Raw genomic sequence first — 16695 nt, 5'->3', positions numbered from 1 at the left:
GCTTACTGCGATACATTTTCACTTCATTTTTCTTGTCTGACCACTTCAAAGACCATTGGGTCATTGAACTTGTGAATGTCTTGTTTTGTTGAAACTAAATTGGAACTTTAGCAGTCTATCTTTTTTCGGATTTGCATGTGTCACTTCATTCGTAATAGTGTTGTTTGGTGTGTACATTGTCGGTAGGTCGAAGTGACGGGCGCAATGGCCTGGTGGATGATAAGACGCCGGCCTCCCAAGCGGAAGGGCGTGGGTTCAAATCCTTGTCCCGCCTGGTGGGTTAAAGGTGGAGACTTTGCCGATTTCCCAGGTCAACCTTCTTTTGCCTTATCCCCCTTCGTGTGTACACGCAAGCACACGACCAAGTGCGCACGGAAAAGATCCTGTAATCCATGTCAGAGTTCAGTGAGTTATAACAACACGAAAATACCAAGTATGTAAGCCCCGAGAGCGGCGTATGGCTGCCTGAATGGCGGGGTAAAAACGGCCATACACGTAAAAACCGTGGGAGTGTCAGCGCATGAACGAAGAAGAAGAGTTTTTAGGCAGATACAAATACCGTACACTACCTTGTAAGCGCCCAGTATCGAGCTAACGCCCACCCCCCTACTTTGGGTCAATTTGTTTGTTTGTTTGCTTAACGCCCAGCCGACCACGAAGGGCCATATCAGGGCGGTGCTGCTTTGACATATAACGTGCGCCACACACAGAAGTCGCAAAATAGGCTGCATGTCTCACACAGTCACATTATTCTGACACCGGACTAACCAGTCCTAGCACTAACCCCATAATGTCAGACGCCAGGCGGAGCAGCCACTAGATTGCCAATCTTAAAGTCTTAGGTATGACCCGGCCAGGGTTCGAACCCACGACCTCCCGATCACGGGGCGGACGCCTTACCACTAGGCCAACCGTGCCGGTACTACTTTGGGTCAACAACTCTGTATATGGTATAGTACCTTGTCAACGCCAACTCCTCATATTTGTCCCAGTTTGTAATATGTTTCTAGTTGATTCTAAACCTCCTCACAAAATAATAACAGCTATGCGATAGGGTTCGGATATTTTGACGAGAACAATATAATACGCCGAGTCTAAAACGACGCGCATTATAATTGTTAGAATAAAAAAATATCCGACCCTATCGCCACGCTGAAAACACGATAGCGTTTATATTGCTTGTCTGACCTAGATATGGGGTTATCAACTTGCACAAATGTAAGTTTTTGCTTTGATGCGGGTGATTTTTGACGAGAGCAGACAATTTTTTTTCTGCGCATGATTATTGCGCATAACAATTCTGCCGCCCAATCGCGGCCACCAGACGACACCACATTTGGCAAAGCGGTAACGTTCGACTGACACAGTATCAGTTCGGAGACTGATTTCGTTGTGTACAAGGGCATACATTGTAGATCTATAATTATCTATCTATGTCTTGTTTCGTGGGAAAGTAATCAGATGAGGACAATTCATCATCAGTTGGCAAGTATCGGTAAGTAGAATTGCATGTCTTCGATTGTATGAGAGCGAAGGAAAGACCGTCTGCTCGAGTTGAACCGGAACTACAACGTGTGTTTTTTTTATATATATATTTTTTTATAATATAAAGGATATTGAAAAACTCCCGTTGAAATATGGACCGATGATCTAAATAGGGCTGTGTGAGACTATCCAATCACAACCCCCGAATCCCCCCACGTGTCTATCAGCTTAGCAACATAGAGATATTATTTGAGTGAACGAAGACAAGATGCTGTAATGCAGTCATACCGTTGAGTTCATACTTTTGCCACGCAGTCTCTGGATAGTCATGCCAATAGTGGACACAGATTTCAGGTTGAGAGGTCGATCTTGGGGGATTTAAAGAGATCGCGTGAACGGACTGTCTTTTTAATATGCCTTGATTGACAGTATTTTACTCGTCACATTGCTTAAAGAAGATAAATCCGATGTTCAGTCAATACGTAACGGTTTGCTGTGACTGTCACTCGTATATTACAGGGAGATCCACGACAACCTTTGCTTTAATGTTATGTAGTATTCGCTCTCAAATAGGCGATGTTCGGAAATAACTCTGTCGGTTTTGTGTGGGGTGTGACAGAGCGAGGGTGTCTGAAACACGTGGACAAGGGGCACGTGTACAACGCTTGCCTCACTAAAAGCAAGAGTATTCACTCTTTCACAATTCATCCACACACCCGCCATCCACACACCCGCCATCCACACACCCGCCAGAGTTGATTCCGTATTCGTCTATTGACTCGATGCCCTGTTTTTACGAAAGATATATGTGATAGCGCCTGCAAGAAGCTTACATAAGTCGCTCAATTCACTTTCCAGTAACAAACTAAAAACTGCCGGTAGGAGGCGTTATACGGATTTTTACATGTTGAGATTTGTTAACACTGTCCGCAATTAATGTTGCAATTTCCTGAAAACTGGAAACGCTATTTTGTTTACAACTATATCTATTTGCGCAGTTTATGTTAAATTTAGTTGAATCGAGTTACGTCGCCATCACAGTCATTTTCTTATCCGTTTTCACATACGAATTACAAATGCGAATTGATTGATGACTTCCTGTTTTAAGAATTGATTTTTATATTGGCATACCCAAAAAAAAAACTAGACTGAAATTCAAACCTGAACACAAATATGTAGACTAGGATGTTTTTCAACTTCTAATTAAAACGCAGTGTGGTCGTAGAAAGGGGAGGGCATTGCTGACAGTTGAAAGATTGATTGAGTCAAGGGCGTGTGTGTGTGTGCGTGTAGTGTGCGTGTGTGTGTGTGTGTGTGTGTGTGCGTGTGTGTGGACATGTGGGCGTGTGCGCAGGAGAAATTGTGGGAACGCTCGTGCAATAGTGTGCGCGTGTGTGCGTGGGTGTCTCTACGGTTTTTTCCTATTGCGTACTGCGTTGTGGATACCATTGTCCTCTTGCGCTTATTTTTGTCGTTCCCACTGACAGCGTCAGAACTTTGAAGGCTACTGTAGTTTTCGTCGTTCCCACTGACAGCGTCAGAACTTTGAAGGCTACTGTAGTTTTTGTCGTTCCCACTGACAGCGTCAGAACTTTGAAGGCTACTGTAGTTTTTGTCGTTCCCACTGACAGCGTCAGAACCTCGAAGGCTACTGTAGTTTTTGTCGTTCCCACTGACAGCGTCAGAACTTTGAAGGCTACTGTAGTTTTTGTCGTTCCCACTGACAGCGTCAGAACTTTGAAGGCTACTGTAGTTTTTGTCGTTCCCACTGACAGCGTCAGAACCTCGAAGGCTACTGTAGTTTTTGTCGTTCCCACTGACAGCGTCAGAACTTTGAAGGCTACTGTAGTTTTTGTCGTTCCCACTGACAGCGTCAGAACTTTGAAGGCTACTGTAGTTTTTGTCGTTCCCACTGACAGTGTCAGAACTTTGAAGGCTACTGTAGTTTTTGTCGATCCCACTGACAGCGTCAGAACTTTGAAGGCTACTGTAGTTTTTGTCGTTCCCACTGACAGCGTCAGAACTGTGAAGGCTACGGTAGTTTTTGTCGTTCCCACTGACAGCGTCAAAACTGTGAAGGCTACTGTAGTTTTTGTCGTTCCCACTGACAGCGTCAGAACTGTGAAGGCTATTGTAGTTTTTGAAACGCACTATTTAGAGATCCATTCAAAAAGCTCATTCAAGAACACTCACAACTTTGTGATGTTCACCTCTGTTCTTTATATCACTGCAACTCGCCCAGCCAACCAGTGGGAATCAGTGTTTTAAATGCACATAATTTCCTGTGAACACAATTCTGCTTCGCCTACTATCTCAGTTCTGGACAGAATTTTGCATGGGATGATGATGATGATGATGATGATGATGATGGAACTTCATTTTACATAGAGGTCCAAAGCACAGGCACTCGTCAGCGAGGTGGGCGGGGCCTATGTCTTGGCTGTCACTTGTGATGGACGGGGGGTCTTTTCTTATGGTTTATACAATACTGAGTCTCTCGACCTCGTCGGCAAACTTCGCATTCCTGCCATACACAGCTTAGCAAAGCAAAACAACGGCTATGATAAAATCAAGCAGACATTAAACTATCGGACACTGACAGATTTATACCAAATAGACGTTGCTACTGCTGTCATTTTGCAAAACGGCACGGATTTTGACACATAAAAACCCACGTTGTTCTAGACGGAACGGAAGTTACGAATGAATTACATCCCCTTATAATCAAACCGAGACAACAAGCTGTGCCTTCATTGGCTGAAGGAAAAATATTGCGCGAAATCTGACGTGTAGATCTGTTGTAGATTTGAGAAAACATAATAAGGATGGTTTGTACTAACGTTGCAATCTTGAATGAAATAGTAAGATTGTTTTTGTTGCTCGAGACTGGTATTTTTATGGAGCTTTTCTCAATGTCTGTCCAAAATTGCGCACCATACCGTACGAGAGAGGGAAGGAGATAGAGAGGAAAGAGAAATTTTGTTTCCCATCCACATCAGTTACGGGTTGGTTGTTGATGTAGAAGGATAGCAAAGGAGTCAGGTCAGATCATTGTCATGCACACAGCACGAGACACTTGCAGAGAAGGAGATAGCATTTTACTCATCAGGGTTCTTCATATGAAATCGAGCGTCAACTGAATAAGCGGAGTCCGTGGGGAAAAAAAATAAAAAATCCGTGAATCATGTCCATGCCCAGTGACCTCGATCGCCCCACAAGGTGTGGTGCACAGATTATTATTTAAAAAAAAAAATCTCAGCCAGTGTTCAAACTGGGTCATCAGCTCCTCGAAAACCAGACAGCGAGACTGGTTAACTGTAGTCGTGCTCTGTCAAGAAAAACACCTGTGCTCTGGCTTGTATGTTCTTGTTGTTGTCAGTCTGCGTTGTCTTATTTTGCTTACTTTTAGGCCCCCAAAAAAAAAAAAAATAGGTGTGGCTACGGTAACATAGCCAAAAAAAATAGGGTAGGAAGGTAGGCAATCACTTTTTTTTTAAACTTTTTTTTCTAATGTGTACAAATTAAACCAACTTGACAGGGAAATAAGTGTGCGACTCGGGTGCTTTCGCTTTCATTGCGTTTTCTGCACTCGTTTTTTTTCTTTTTTTTTCTTTTTTTGACAAATGTAATAAAAAGTTATAGGGTCGGCCCCTAAAAATAGGGTAGGTCGGGTTACCGTAACCACACCTATTTTTTTTTTTAGGCCTTAGTCAATTTTAGATTACATGTGTTAAAGGCACAGTAAGCCTCCCGTAAACCATCACAGCTACGGTCAGGCTTTTACACACAGTACAAACACTCTTCCATTTGAACGCTCACCAAACGGGAACATCCTAGGTGGCCTACGTAAAGAGCGAGCAATTTTCAAAGAATTAATTTTTACTTGGTTTATCTTACCCCTGAGCCATCGTGAACCCGTGTGATCCAGTTTCCCTTTTTCACAATGTAGTCGTCAGTTAGTCATTTGAATGCGACTCGATGTGAGCTTATTTACAATAGCACGTTTTTATGCACGAAACAAACGGCTGTGGTTCACAAGAACTCTAGCGATGGCTTTTGACTGTTGAGAGGAACGGCGATATGCACTCATAAACCGTCGTCTGCTACGACCCTTGCGTGACCCTGCTTCCGGGCTTTTCTTTTTTCAAACTTTCACAACTTCGAATTGTACTGATCTTGTCTTGATGAAAAAAGAATTCTTTTATGATTAACGAATGTTTGTGTAACAAGCTGTCAATTTATTATTTAGATTTTAAAAGTTAGGTCTAGCGCAAAAACGCACCACGGTCCAAAAACATTTTGATAATCATCGATTCACGGCTATCGCCAGTTAACATCGATAGAATGAGACCCGAAGGGAAGTAACTCATGTTTGACCTGAGTTCAGGATGGGTCCAAAAAGTGTTCGAGACAATCTGCAAAATTAATTCTTTAAAAATTGCTCGCTCTTTACGCAGGGAACCCAGGATGTTCCCGTTTGGTGAGCGTTCACATGGAAGGGTGTTTGTACTGTGTGTAAAAGCCTGACAGTATCTGTGATGGTTTACGGGAGGCTTACTGTCCGGGTGTGATTTCCGGTATCATAACAGCCGTTCAGCACCAAAACGAGGCGCCATTGTTGTTGGACCAAGTCCACAAAAATAAATTCTTTGAAAATGTCTCACGCTCGACAGAAAGCAGCCAGGATGTTCCCATTCGGTGAGCGTTCAAATGGAAGTATGCTTGTACTGTATGTAGACGCTCGGGGAGCTCTGTGATGGTTTACGGGAGGCTTACTGTGCCTTTAACATAGACGGGGAATGGAGACGAGGGTCTTGGTGTGTGTGTGTGTGTGTTCGTATGTGTGTGTGTGTGTGTGTGCGCACGCGCGCGTGTGTGTGTTTGTTTGTGTGTGTGTGTGTCAGTGTGTATGTGTGTGTGTATGTGTGTGCGTGTGTGTGTGTGTGTGTGTGTGTGTGTGTGTGTGTGTGTGTGTGTGTAGAGCGATATGTGAGTAAACTACTGGACCGATCTTCATGTGTGTGTGTGTGTGTGTGTGTGTGTGTGTGTGTGTGTGTGTGTGTGTGAGTGTAGAGCGATATGTGAGTAAACTACTGGACCGATCTTCATACCAAGGAAATCTCATGTAAAGTTTCATGAAGATCGGTTCAGTATTTTAAAAACAATTTCATCTGATTCTTTTTGGTATCGTGATTCCAACAACAAATAGATATGTTATGTTTGGATTAAAAGCAAGGTCTGAAAATTAACAAGTCGCGTAAGGCGAAATTACTACATTTAGTCAAGCTGTGGAACTCGCAGAATGAAACTGAACGCACTGCATTTTTTCACAATGGCCGTAGTCCACCGCTCGCGCAAAACGCAGTGAAATCGACGAGCCTGTTTAGCGCGGTAATGGTTTCGCTGTGCTGCATAGCACGCTTTTCTGTACCTCTCTTAGTTTTAACTTTCTGAGCGAGGTTTGTAATCCACACATATCATATCTATATGTTTTTGGAATCAGGAACGGACAAGGAATAAGATGAAATTGTTTTTAAATCGATTTCTATAACATATGTTTATGTTTTTGGAATCAGAAAATGATGAAGAATAAGATAAACGTAATGTTGGATCGTTTTATAAAAAAATAATTTTAATTACAATTTTCAGATTTTTAATGACCAAAATCATTAATTAATTTTTAAGCCTCCAAGCTGAAATGCAATCCCAAAGTCCGGCCTTTGTCGAAGATTGCTTGGCCAAAATTTCAATCAATTTTATTGAAAAATGAGAGTGTGACAGTGCCGCCTCAACTTTTACAAAATTCCGGATATGACGTCATCAAAAACATGTATCAAAAAAATGAAAAAAACCCGTCTGGGGATATCATACCCAGGAACTCTCATGACAAATTTCATAAAGATCGGTCCAGTAGTTTACTCTGAATCGCTCCACACACACACACACAGACACACACACACACACACACACACACACACACACACACACACACACACACACATACACCACGACCCTCGTCTCGATTCCCCCTCTATGTTATAACATTTAGTCAAAACTTGACTAAATGTAAAAAGAAACAAAACTAAAAACAGAGGAAACAAACACCACCACAACAACAAACAAGAAGAACCTAGCTGAAGACAAGCAGTTTTGCATAACGCAAACATGTGCATAACTCAAAATGGTAATTAGACAGGTAATCAATCATGTCTAACAGTCAATTCCTAGAAGTGTGTAACGTTAATAACTTGTAGTTGCGAACAATGTGGTCACCGATAAAGCTTTTGATGTGTTAGTAATCTGTGCCAAACACCACGTATATATTTCCAAAATGAACAAAAAGACCCCTCATTTTCAGACATTTAGTAGACATTTTAAGCAAAGATTTATTTGTGAAAAGTATAACGCAGTTGTGAATGATACAGTAGATAAATTTTACAAGGATTGGCGCCTGTATATGCATGTTTTGATGTGGTCCAAAGCTACTCCTGTTCTTACAACCTGTCCTTAATTCATATTGTTTACATGTGCCAATAATGTTATAAAACTGTACCTAAGGGGATATAATAACGATTGGCTGTAGCTTTCGAACACAGAAAAAATTATTTCAGTATTGCAAAGTGGTGTTGATAGTGTCGAATGTAAACAGAACAGTCTCAAAGTGAAAGTGGATGTTTTCCGGAAATTGCGCAGGCGGAAATATACGATCTCTCACAGCACATATTCGCAAGAATAAGGCCACAGGCTTCAGCTGACAAGCTACAAGTACATCTAATTTTCTAATAGGCCTATGTACTCACGTGTCCAGCAAAACTTTGGCGAGTTCAGTATCCCCTTTGTACTTGGTTCTCAATTTGAAGCGATGGGCCTCTGACGAAAACAATCTTTCTTTCAGCGCGACCCAGCGCTGGTGCTGCGTGGTGAGGAGTCCACTTTCTCATCTCAGCAGATTTAGTGGCCTTGACAGCTTTAGACGGGTTTACTTCTATCTTTTTTGCCATTGTACGCAACCACACTTTGACTGTCTCCGACGCCATCTTTGGTTTACGAAACGTCACGTCAACGGTCTAAAAATAGCCCAAGTCCTGGAGAACTGTTGCTAAACATAGCAATAAAGAATTAATTATCCCGGAGTACGCTAGTACTTGGGCTCAACAGACTTTAATTGTGTGTGTGTGTGTGTGTGTGTGTGTGTGTGTGTGTGTGTGTGTGTGTGTGTGTGTGTGTGTGTGTTGTGTGTGTTGTGTGTGTGTGTGTGTGTGTGTGTCTGTCTCGACTTAACAGCTTATTGCTGGGAAACTACTGGGCGCAGTTCGTTCAAAAGTTGATACACTAACTTGATAATAGGTCCGATTGATCGTATTAAAACTTCATAATGTTACCTGGGACCTAAATGCGAAATAAACCACAAAAACGACTTGGCGGTGGGAGGAATTCACACGGAGCAACAGCTAGCCAGGCAGCCTGATAGAACAGCCAGCCAGCGGATACTGTCGTCACAAAAAGACGTCATGACAAAGTTACACGCAAAGCGAAAGAGACTTTGACGTCATTTACTTTTGTTCGGAATTTTCCGTCTGTTCCTAGCTTGTCAGTGAAGACCTGACGTGAGTAAGCTTACCCAAAACGTCTTTGTTCTCTATTCACATTGCAGCTGTGAAATAATCAGTCTTGTGTCTCGGTCGTGTAGGTACAGAGTTTGCTTCTGCAATCATTGTGTTCGTGTTGATGACGGCTTCATAAGACAAATCAGCGAATCTATCGTGAGGAAGACGTTTATGTACAAATCACCGAACCCAACCCATTTTTTGTGTGCATTTTTCTGAAGAAAAAACTGCATGTGGTTAATTTCATCCGTTTAATGCTTGTCGAAACGAGCCATAAGGCTTTAGAATAAAAGATTTCACGCATTGCTTGGCCATCTGATCACAGATGAAGTCGCAGTTTGTAGGTTGAATCTATGAATCGGCCAGAGATAGATCTGCATTTCTGGTCAGAAACCAACATTCACACCACAGGCATTCCAAACATTTATATTGTTAAGTTATGAAGAGGGTCGGCAGTATATTTTTCACTGTGATCAAATAAAAGAGAAAGGCCAGTCACCACGCACATCCTCGGCTCGCATGCAATGTATTTATATAGCAAAGGGAATGCCTGTAATTCACACAGAGCAATCACTTGGTCTTAAACGTGCACAAGACAAAAACTTTCATACTGGGGGAGCGAGCCAGTTTGAAGAGTACTCGGGTCCAGCGGGAGCGTTTTTTATTTCTCGTAATTGGTAAGGACTTCAAACCTAAAACTTTGCAGGAAGCTTAATTTATACATCCCCGCAACGATGGGAAAAGCCCTGGAAGTAATTAAACTAATTAAATAGGACTATATGTCAGCCTTTAACCTGGGAGCAACTTTTTACTTTGACGAAAGCCAAAAGTCAACTATGGGACCGAGGCTACTCCCTGTGCAGAGTAACAGTTTTGTTTAGTTTTGTTCTTTTGAATTGATTTTGTGATCGACGCCTATCTATCAAATTAATGTACCACACATTTCTATACTCCGTGCAGGAGCCAGTGTTTAAGCTCTCCTCGCCGAACCAACCAGCCGATGCAACAACAGAAGGGGACAACGTCACAAGTATCAGCATCTCGGAATGGCACAGAGGGTGTTGGCAGAAAACGGATGTCCAGAGCATCTTCCTCAGCGTGGCGTCATTTGTCAGTGACCAGTGCCATCGTGGTCAGCTTGTCCAGACATCGAGAGCGCTGACTGACCAGTACTTGACCACTTCTCCGCTGTCTTGCATTTCCGTGCATGGGGTACTATTAACAAGATCATTTCATTCGTCAGCTGGCCATTTTCAGAATGAAACGGATTTTCAATGGAACCCTCATTTTACGAATCGAAAAATCGATGATTTTAAGATTTATTTTAAGACCTGTGGAAAATCATTGAATGATCGGGTCTTAAAAAGAGAGAGTCGTAAAATGATATATTGACATTTGGAACAAGAATTCTATAAAACACACACGCACACACATACACACACACACACACACACACACACACATACATAAACACACACACACACACACACACACACACACATACATAAACACACACAAAAACACACATAGGGTCTTAGAAGAGCGAATGTTTTAAAAAAGGAAGTTCTAAAAAGGGTTGGGTGGAGGGTGGGTGGGGTGAGGCTAGGAGCCTGGGTCCCCTTGTATCCAAGCAATGACGAACTTAGGTATATGAAGGGGCCGTTAGATGCTCTCGTTCTTCCCTCCAAGGCCATGTTTTGAAGTCCCACACAGTGGGTTTCACGTGCTGCATTTATCAAACGCCACCAACACTTGGCTGTCAGTGTCTACAGACCACAGACACACAACAAACGCCACCAACCATTGGCTGTCAGTGTCTACAGACCACAGACACACAACAAACGCCACCAACACTTGGCTGTCAGTGTCTACAGACCACAGACACACAACAAACGCCACCAACACTTGGCTGTCAGTGTCTACAGACCACAGGCACACAACAAACGCCACCAACACTTGGCTGTCAGTGTCTACAGACCACAGACACACAACAAACGCCACCAACACTTGGCTGTCAGTGTCTACAGACCACAGGCACACAACAAACGCCACCAACACTTGGCTGTCAGTGTCTACAGACCACAGACACACAACAAACGCCACCAACACTTGGCTGTCAGTGTCTACAGACCACAGGCACACAACAAACGCCACCAACCATTGGCTGTCAGTGTCTACAGACCACAGACACACAACAAACGCCACCAACCATTGGCTGTCAGTGTCTACAGACCACAGACACACAACAAACGCCACCAACAATTGGCTGTCAGTGTCTACAGACCACTGACACACAACAAACGCCACCAACAATTGGCTGTCAGTGTCTACAGACCACAGACACACAACAAACGCCACCAACAATTGGCTGTCAGTGTCTACAGACCACAGACACACAACAAACGCCACCAACACTTGGCTGTCAGTGTCTACAGACCACAGACACACAACAAACGCCACCAACCATTGGCTGTCAGTGTCTACAGACCACTGACACACAACAAACGCCACCAACCATTGGCTGTCAGTGTCTACAGACCACAGACACACAACAAACGCCACCAACCATTGGCTGTCAGTGTCTACAGACCACAGACACACAACAAACGCCACCAACAATTGGCTGTCAGTGTCTACAGACCACTGACACACAACAAACGCCACCAACCATTGGCTGTCAGTGTCTACAGACCACAGACACACAACAAACGCCACCAACAATTGGCTGTCAGTGTCTACAGACCACAGACACACAACAAACGCCACCAACACTTGGCTGTCAGTGTCTACAGACCACAGACACACAACAAACGCCACCAACAATTGGCTGTCAGTGTCTACAGACCACTGACACACAACAAACGCCACCAACAATTGGCTGTCAGTGTCTACAGACCACAGACACACAACAAACGCCACCAACAATTGGCTGTCAGTGTCTACAGACCACAGACACACAACAAACGCCACCAACAATTGGCTGTCAGTGTCTACAGACCACAGACACACAACAAACGCCACCAACAATTGGCTGTCAGTGTCTACAGACCACAGACACACAACAAACGCCACCAACAATTGGCTGTCAGTGTCTACAGACCACAGACACACAACAAACGCCACCAACAATTGGCTGTCAGTGTCTACAGACCACAGACACACAACAAACGCCACCAACACTTGGCTGTCAGTGTCTACAGACCACAGACACACAACAAACGCCACCAACAATTGGCTGTCAGTGTCTACAGACCACAGACACACAACAAACGCCACCAACACTTGGCTGTCAGTGTCTACAGACCACAGACACACAACAAACGCCACCAACACTTGGCTGTCAGTGTCTACAGACCACAGACACACAACAAACGCCACCAACACTTGGCTGTCAGTGTCTACAGACCACAGACACACAACAAACGCCACCAACAATTGGCTGTCAGTGTCTACAGACCACAGACACACAACAAACGCCACCAACAATTGGCTGTCAGTGTCTACAGACCACAGACACACAACAAACGCCACCAACAATTGGCTGTCAGTGTCTACAGACCACTGACACACAACAAACGTCATCAACAATTGGCTGTCAGTGTCTACAGACCACAGACACACAACAAACGCCACCAACCATTGGCTGTCAGTGTCTACAGACCACAGACACACAACAAACGCCACCAACACTTGGCTGTCAGTGTCTACAGACCACAGACACACAACAAACGCCACCAACACTTGGCTGTCAGTGTCTACAGACCACAGACACACAACAAACGCCACCAACACTTGGCTGTCAGTGTCTACAGACCACAGACACACAACAAACGCCATCAACAATTGGCTGTCAGTGTCTACAGACCACAGACACACAACAAACGCCACCAACCATTGGCTGTCAGTGTCTACAGACCACTGACACACAACAAACGCCACCAACCATTGGCTGTCAGTGTCTACAGACCACAGACACACAACAAACGCCACCAACCATTGGCTGTCAGTGTCTACAGACCACAGACACACAACAAACGCCACCAACCATTGGCTGTCAGTGTCTACAGACCACAGACACACAACAAACGCCACCAACACTTGGCTGTCAGTGTCTACAGACCACAGACACACAACATGCGCCGCCATTACCGCCCTACAAGCGGAAAACGATGCAACTGCTTTATGCTTAATGACTTGGTGCCACGCCCTAAAGCTTAGCTCACCTGCGTCTTACGCAGTCTCCTAATCAGTCATCTGACCAAATTGGCACTCTCAACCGCAATCTTCATTCGTCAATGACAGTAGAGATTTGATTTTAGAGGCTTCCTGGTTGTCTGCGAGTTAGTTGCCACCTACATGCGACGCTTAGGTTATCGTGAAAGTATGACGTAAGAGTCTTAGGACTGATTTTCCAGGGCTGAAGGTTGCAGTGATATCAGCGGAAAACCTGTCTGACTGAATTTGTGATGATGATTTGGGGGAATTTGGTCGAAATTTGCAGTAACGTAGAAATTCTTATTTCGGTGGTCTGTGTTGAGTTAGTTTACGTGCGTGTTGATTGTTGGTATGTGACCAATGAACGATGGCTTTACCCCATGTGAAAGCCTAGTTATATATAAGAAGGTAAACCCTATCGTTACACAAGAAGGGGTGTGCCTGTAAACGCTGAGCAGATACATTGCTTACCAGCTTGCCCGCCAAGGTAGGCCACGACAGGGGCAGTGCATGTTGTGTGTCTGCGGACACGACACCGACGTGTACCTGTAATGACTTACTGTCACGATTTGGAGCTTACCTGGCCTGCATCTTACAATCTTACACCTCCTCTCCTCTGTCATCTCCAGATAGGCATACTCCGCTGATGTGTTCATTCGTCACTGACAATAACAATTAGCTTTTGGGAGCTTCCTGATGGTCTGCGAGTGGGTCGCCACCTACTTGTGACGTTGACGTTATCGAACTGAGAAGAATGACGTAAGAGTATTCAGAGCGATAGTTGAGGGCTGAAGGCTGCAGTGATATTAGTTAAAGTTGTCTGATTGAATTTGTGGCGATGGTTTGGGGGAAATTGGTTGCTGCGACCATGTTGCGTTGATGTATCGTAGACGAACGACGTAAGAGTCTTCTGGGCGATAGTTATCAGTGAGATCTGTCTGCTCACATTTTGTTGAAATAATCAGTGCTAATTTATGTGGTGTGCAGTTGACCCACATGTAGAATGAGCTAAGATTTCTGCATCGTGTTAGTGCACCAGCCTATACATTTTGGTTATTTGTAATTCTCTTCTCGTTTTAAATCTTGTATGACCTTGCATTTAATATAGCCTATTCTGTTCAGGGAATCCGCGAGTAATGGGAGGCATACGACACTGCTAGTCTGGAACTCTGTCATTTGTTCCTTCAAGCCTTCCTTAATTGAGCCCGAAGTTGACTTCGCAAAGACTTCGGGAAGGGATTTTTTCTGAAAAATCTGTGCTACGGCTACGTGCTTCGTGAAGTTGGCTTTGCAAAGTCTACTTCTCCCAATCAATATCAGGATGTAGGCTCAGTTTCCAATATACCAGACGGCGTAGACCTCTTCCAGTAAGGTGAGAACATTGTAGTCGTCCTGAACGCCAAATCAGGACATGTCTCTTCGCATGGCAAAATCATGTCCAATGCAACATGCTCTTCTGAAAAACAAAGGGGAGAAAGCATAATAAATACATTCGTCATGGCTGGAAATAGCGTAATTATATACGTGACGTTTTTGTAGGCTAAAATTAGATCCATTTTTCATTTAGCGCTTCTGAGTTGATAACGCGAGACAACTCCTGTGATCTTGCCGCGAGGTGGCGACAGTTACCAGCCGAAAGAAAGAAGGGGCACAACCTCACCAGAACCGACCATTGTCTGTTTACCGTATAAAATGCACAACTTACACACGAACTGTTACCAAACCGATATGCTATTTGGGACCAATGCAAGGTTTTTTCTTCCTTTCTCGTGTGATCTTGCTGCGAGGTGGCGCCAGTTACCAGCCGAAAGATAAAGGGGGCATAACCTCACCAGAACCGCCCATTCCCATGAACACATTTCCTGGAGCAGAGTAATTGGGAGTTATATGGAACCACTGATCTCACGGCATCTGAGACAACGAGAAGCAATGAGATGAACAAATTACTTCCATACTCTGTCCTTCAACACGCTCTTCGAGATCTCTGTCGTCGAACACAGTCCATGCAGTTGTCTATGAGCGGGCGGGGATGTAGCTCAGTCGGCAGCGCGCTGGATTTGTATCCAGTTGGCCGCTGTCAGCGTGAGTTCGTCCCCACGTTCGGCGAGAGATTTATTTCTCAGAGTCAACTTTGTGTGCAGACTCTCCTCGGTGTCCGAACACCCCCGTGTGTACACGCAAGCACAAGACCAAGTGCGCACGAAAAAGATCCTGTAATCCATGTCAGAGTTCGGTGGGTTATAGAAACACGAAAATACCCACCATGCTTCCTCCGAAAAACGGCGTATGGCTGCCTAAATGGCGGAGTAAAAAACGGTCATACACGTAAAATTCCACTCGCGCAAAAAACACGAGTGTACGTGGGAGTTTCAGCCCACGAACGCAGAAGAAGAAGAAGTCTATGAGCTGGAACAGGGGGAATTTACGGCAAACAAGTTGTGACCTTCACGAGGCAGAGTTACACACTTTTTACAACCATCTACGAATCAGAGTAAATCAGGTCTGAAAGACAGAATTCCCATTCGTGGATGATAAAAAGGGTGGGGGTTGGAGGGTTGGAGGGTGTGAAGGAGCTGTAAAACCGAAAAACGACCATAATTTTTCTTCAATTCTTGTGTTTAGTAGGCCACACCATGCTAAACCGCTTGACGATAAAACTGTTATTTGTGACAAGGGGGAAGTTGACATTATAAGATGTTTGATGGGTTGTTGACAGACCAGCTTTTTTGTCGGTCCGAGGGGGAGCATATCGTCTTTTGTTTCATATTTATTGACCAAGGCCGAAGGCCGCGGTCAATAAATATGAAACAAAAGTCGATATGCCCCCCGAGGACCGACAAAAAAGCTGGTCTGTCAACAAACCACCAAACATCGTTTTTGTCATCATTTTGGTAGTGAGAAAATAAGTGCACAATCAACCCAGGGAGCCATGCTTTGAAATACGGGTTCCGTGCTGATAACCACACGAGTCCCGGTTTGATAACCACTGGCAATCAAAGCTGGCGTGTGAAAGCAACTTTCTGTGTTTTTGAGTTCATTAAATGTTGGGATGAATATGTCAGGTTTGAGGATGCACAGTTCTGTAGGTTCATCTCGGTATTCCACCCCCTCGGCTTTCTGTTGTAAATATTAAGCTGAGTGATCGAATGTGGAAGCTACGTTTGGTCAAAGGTCACAGAAGATTTGCGTCGTCACTGTGCAGCGAAGGAAAGAATCGCGATCTTGTTTCCGACTCAGTGCCTCTTTGTTTTTCATTAGACCTGTCATTCTGCTTGCTCAGGTTTGTTAGATGTTTGCATATCTTGTTGCTATTTTCTTTGCTTTTATTATTGTTTCTTATGTGTGCTTCGTTTATCGATACAACGTCTTGTGCACGGGTCAAAATGTG

At 44.1% G+C, this 16695-nt stretch overlaps 1 protein-coding gene across 1 annotated transcript in view; it reads right to left on the bottom strand.

Moving 5' to 3' along the window:
* Positions 1-2640: 2640 nt before the first annotated feature.
* The window catches only part of LOC138954146 (clumping factor A-like), a 29807-nt gene continuing 15752 nt past the window's right edge, over positions 2641-16695 (bottom strand). The window contains exons 3-4 of the mRNA XM_070326048.1: positions 2932-3635; positions 2641-2646 (exon numbers count right to left, since the gene is read on the bottom strand). Of these exons, the coding sequence (XP_070182149.1) occupies positions 2641-2646; positions 2932-3635 (710 nt within the window). The remainder of the gene's footprint in view (positions 2647-2931; positions 3636-16695) is intronic.

The sequence above is a fragment of the Littorina saxatilis genome, unplaced genomic scaffold (genome assembly GCF_037325665.1).
Source record: "Littorina saxatilis isolate snail1 unplaced genomic scaffold, US_GU_Lsax_2.0 SUPER_6_unloc_1, whole genome shotgun sequence".
Taxonomy (NCBI): domain Eukaryota; kingdom Metazoa; phylum Mollusca; class Gastropoda; order Littorinimorpha; family Littorinidae; genus Littorina; species Littorina saxatilis.
This window is presented reverse-complemented; position numbering and strand designations above follow the sequence as displayed.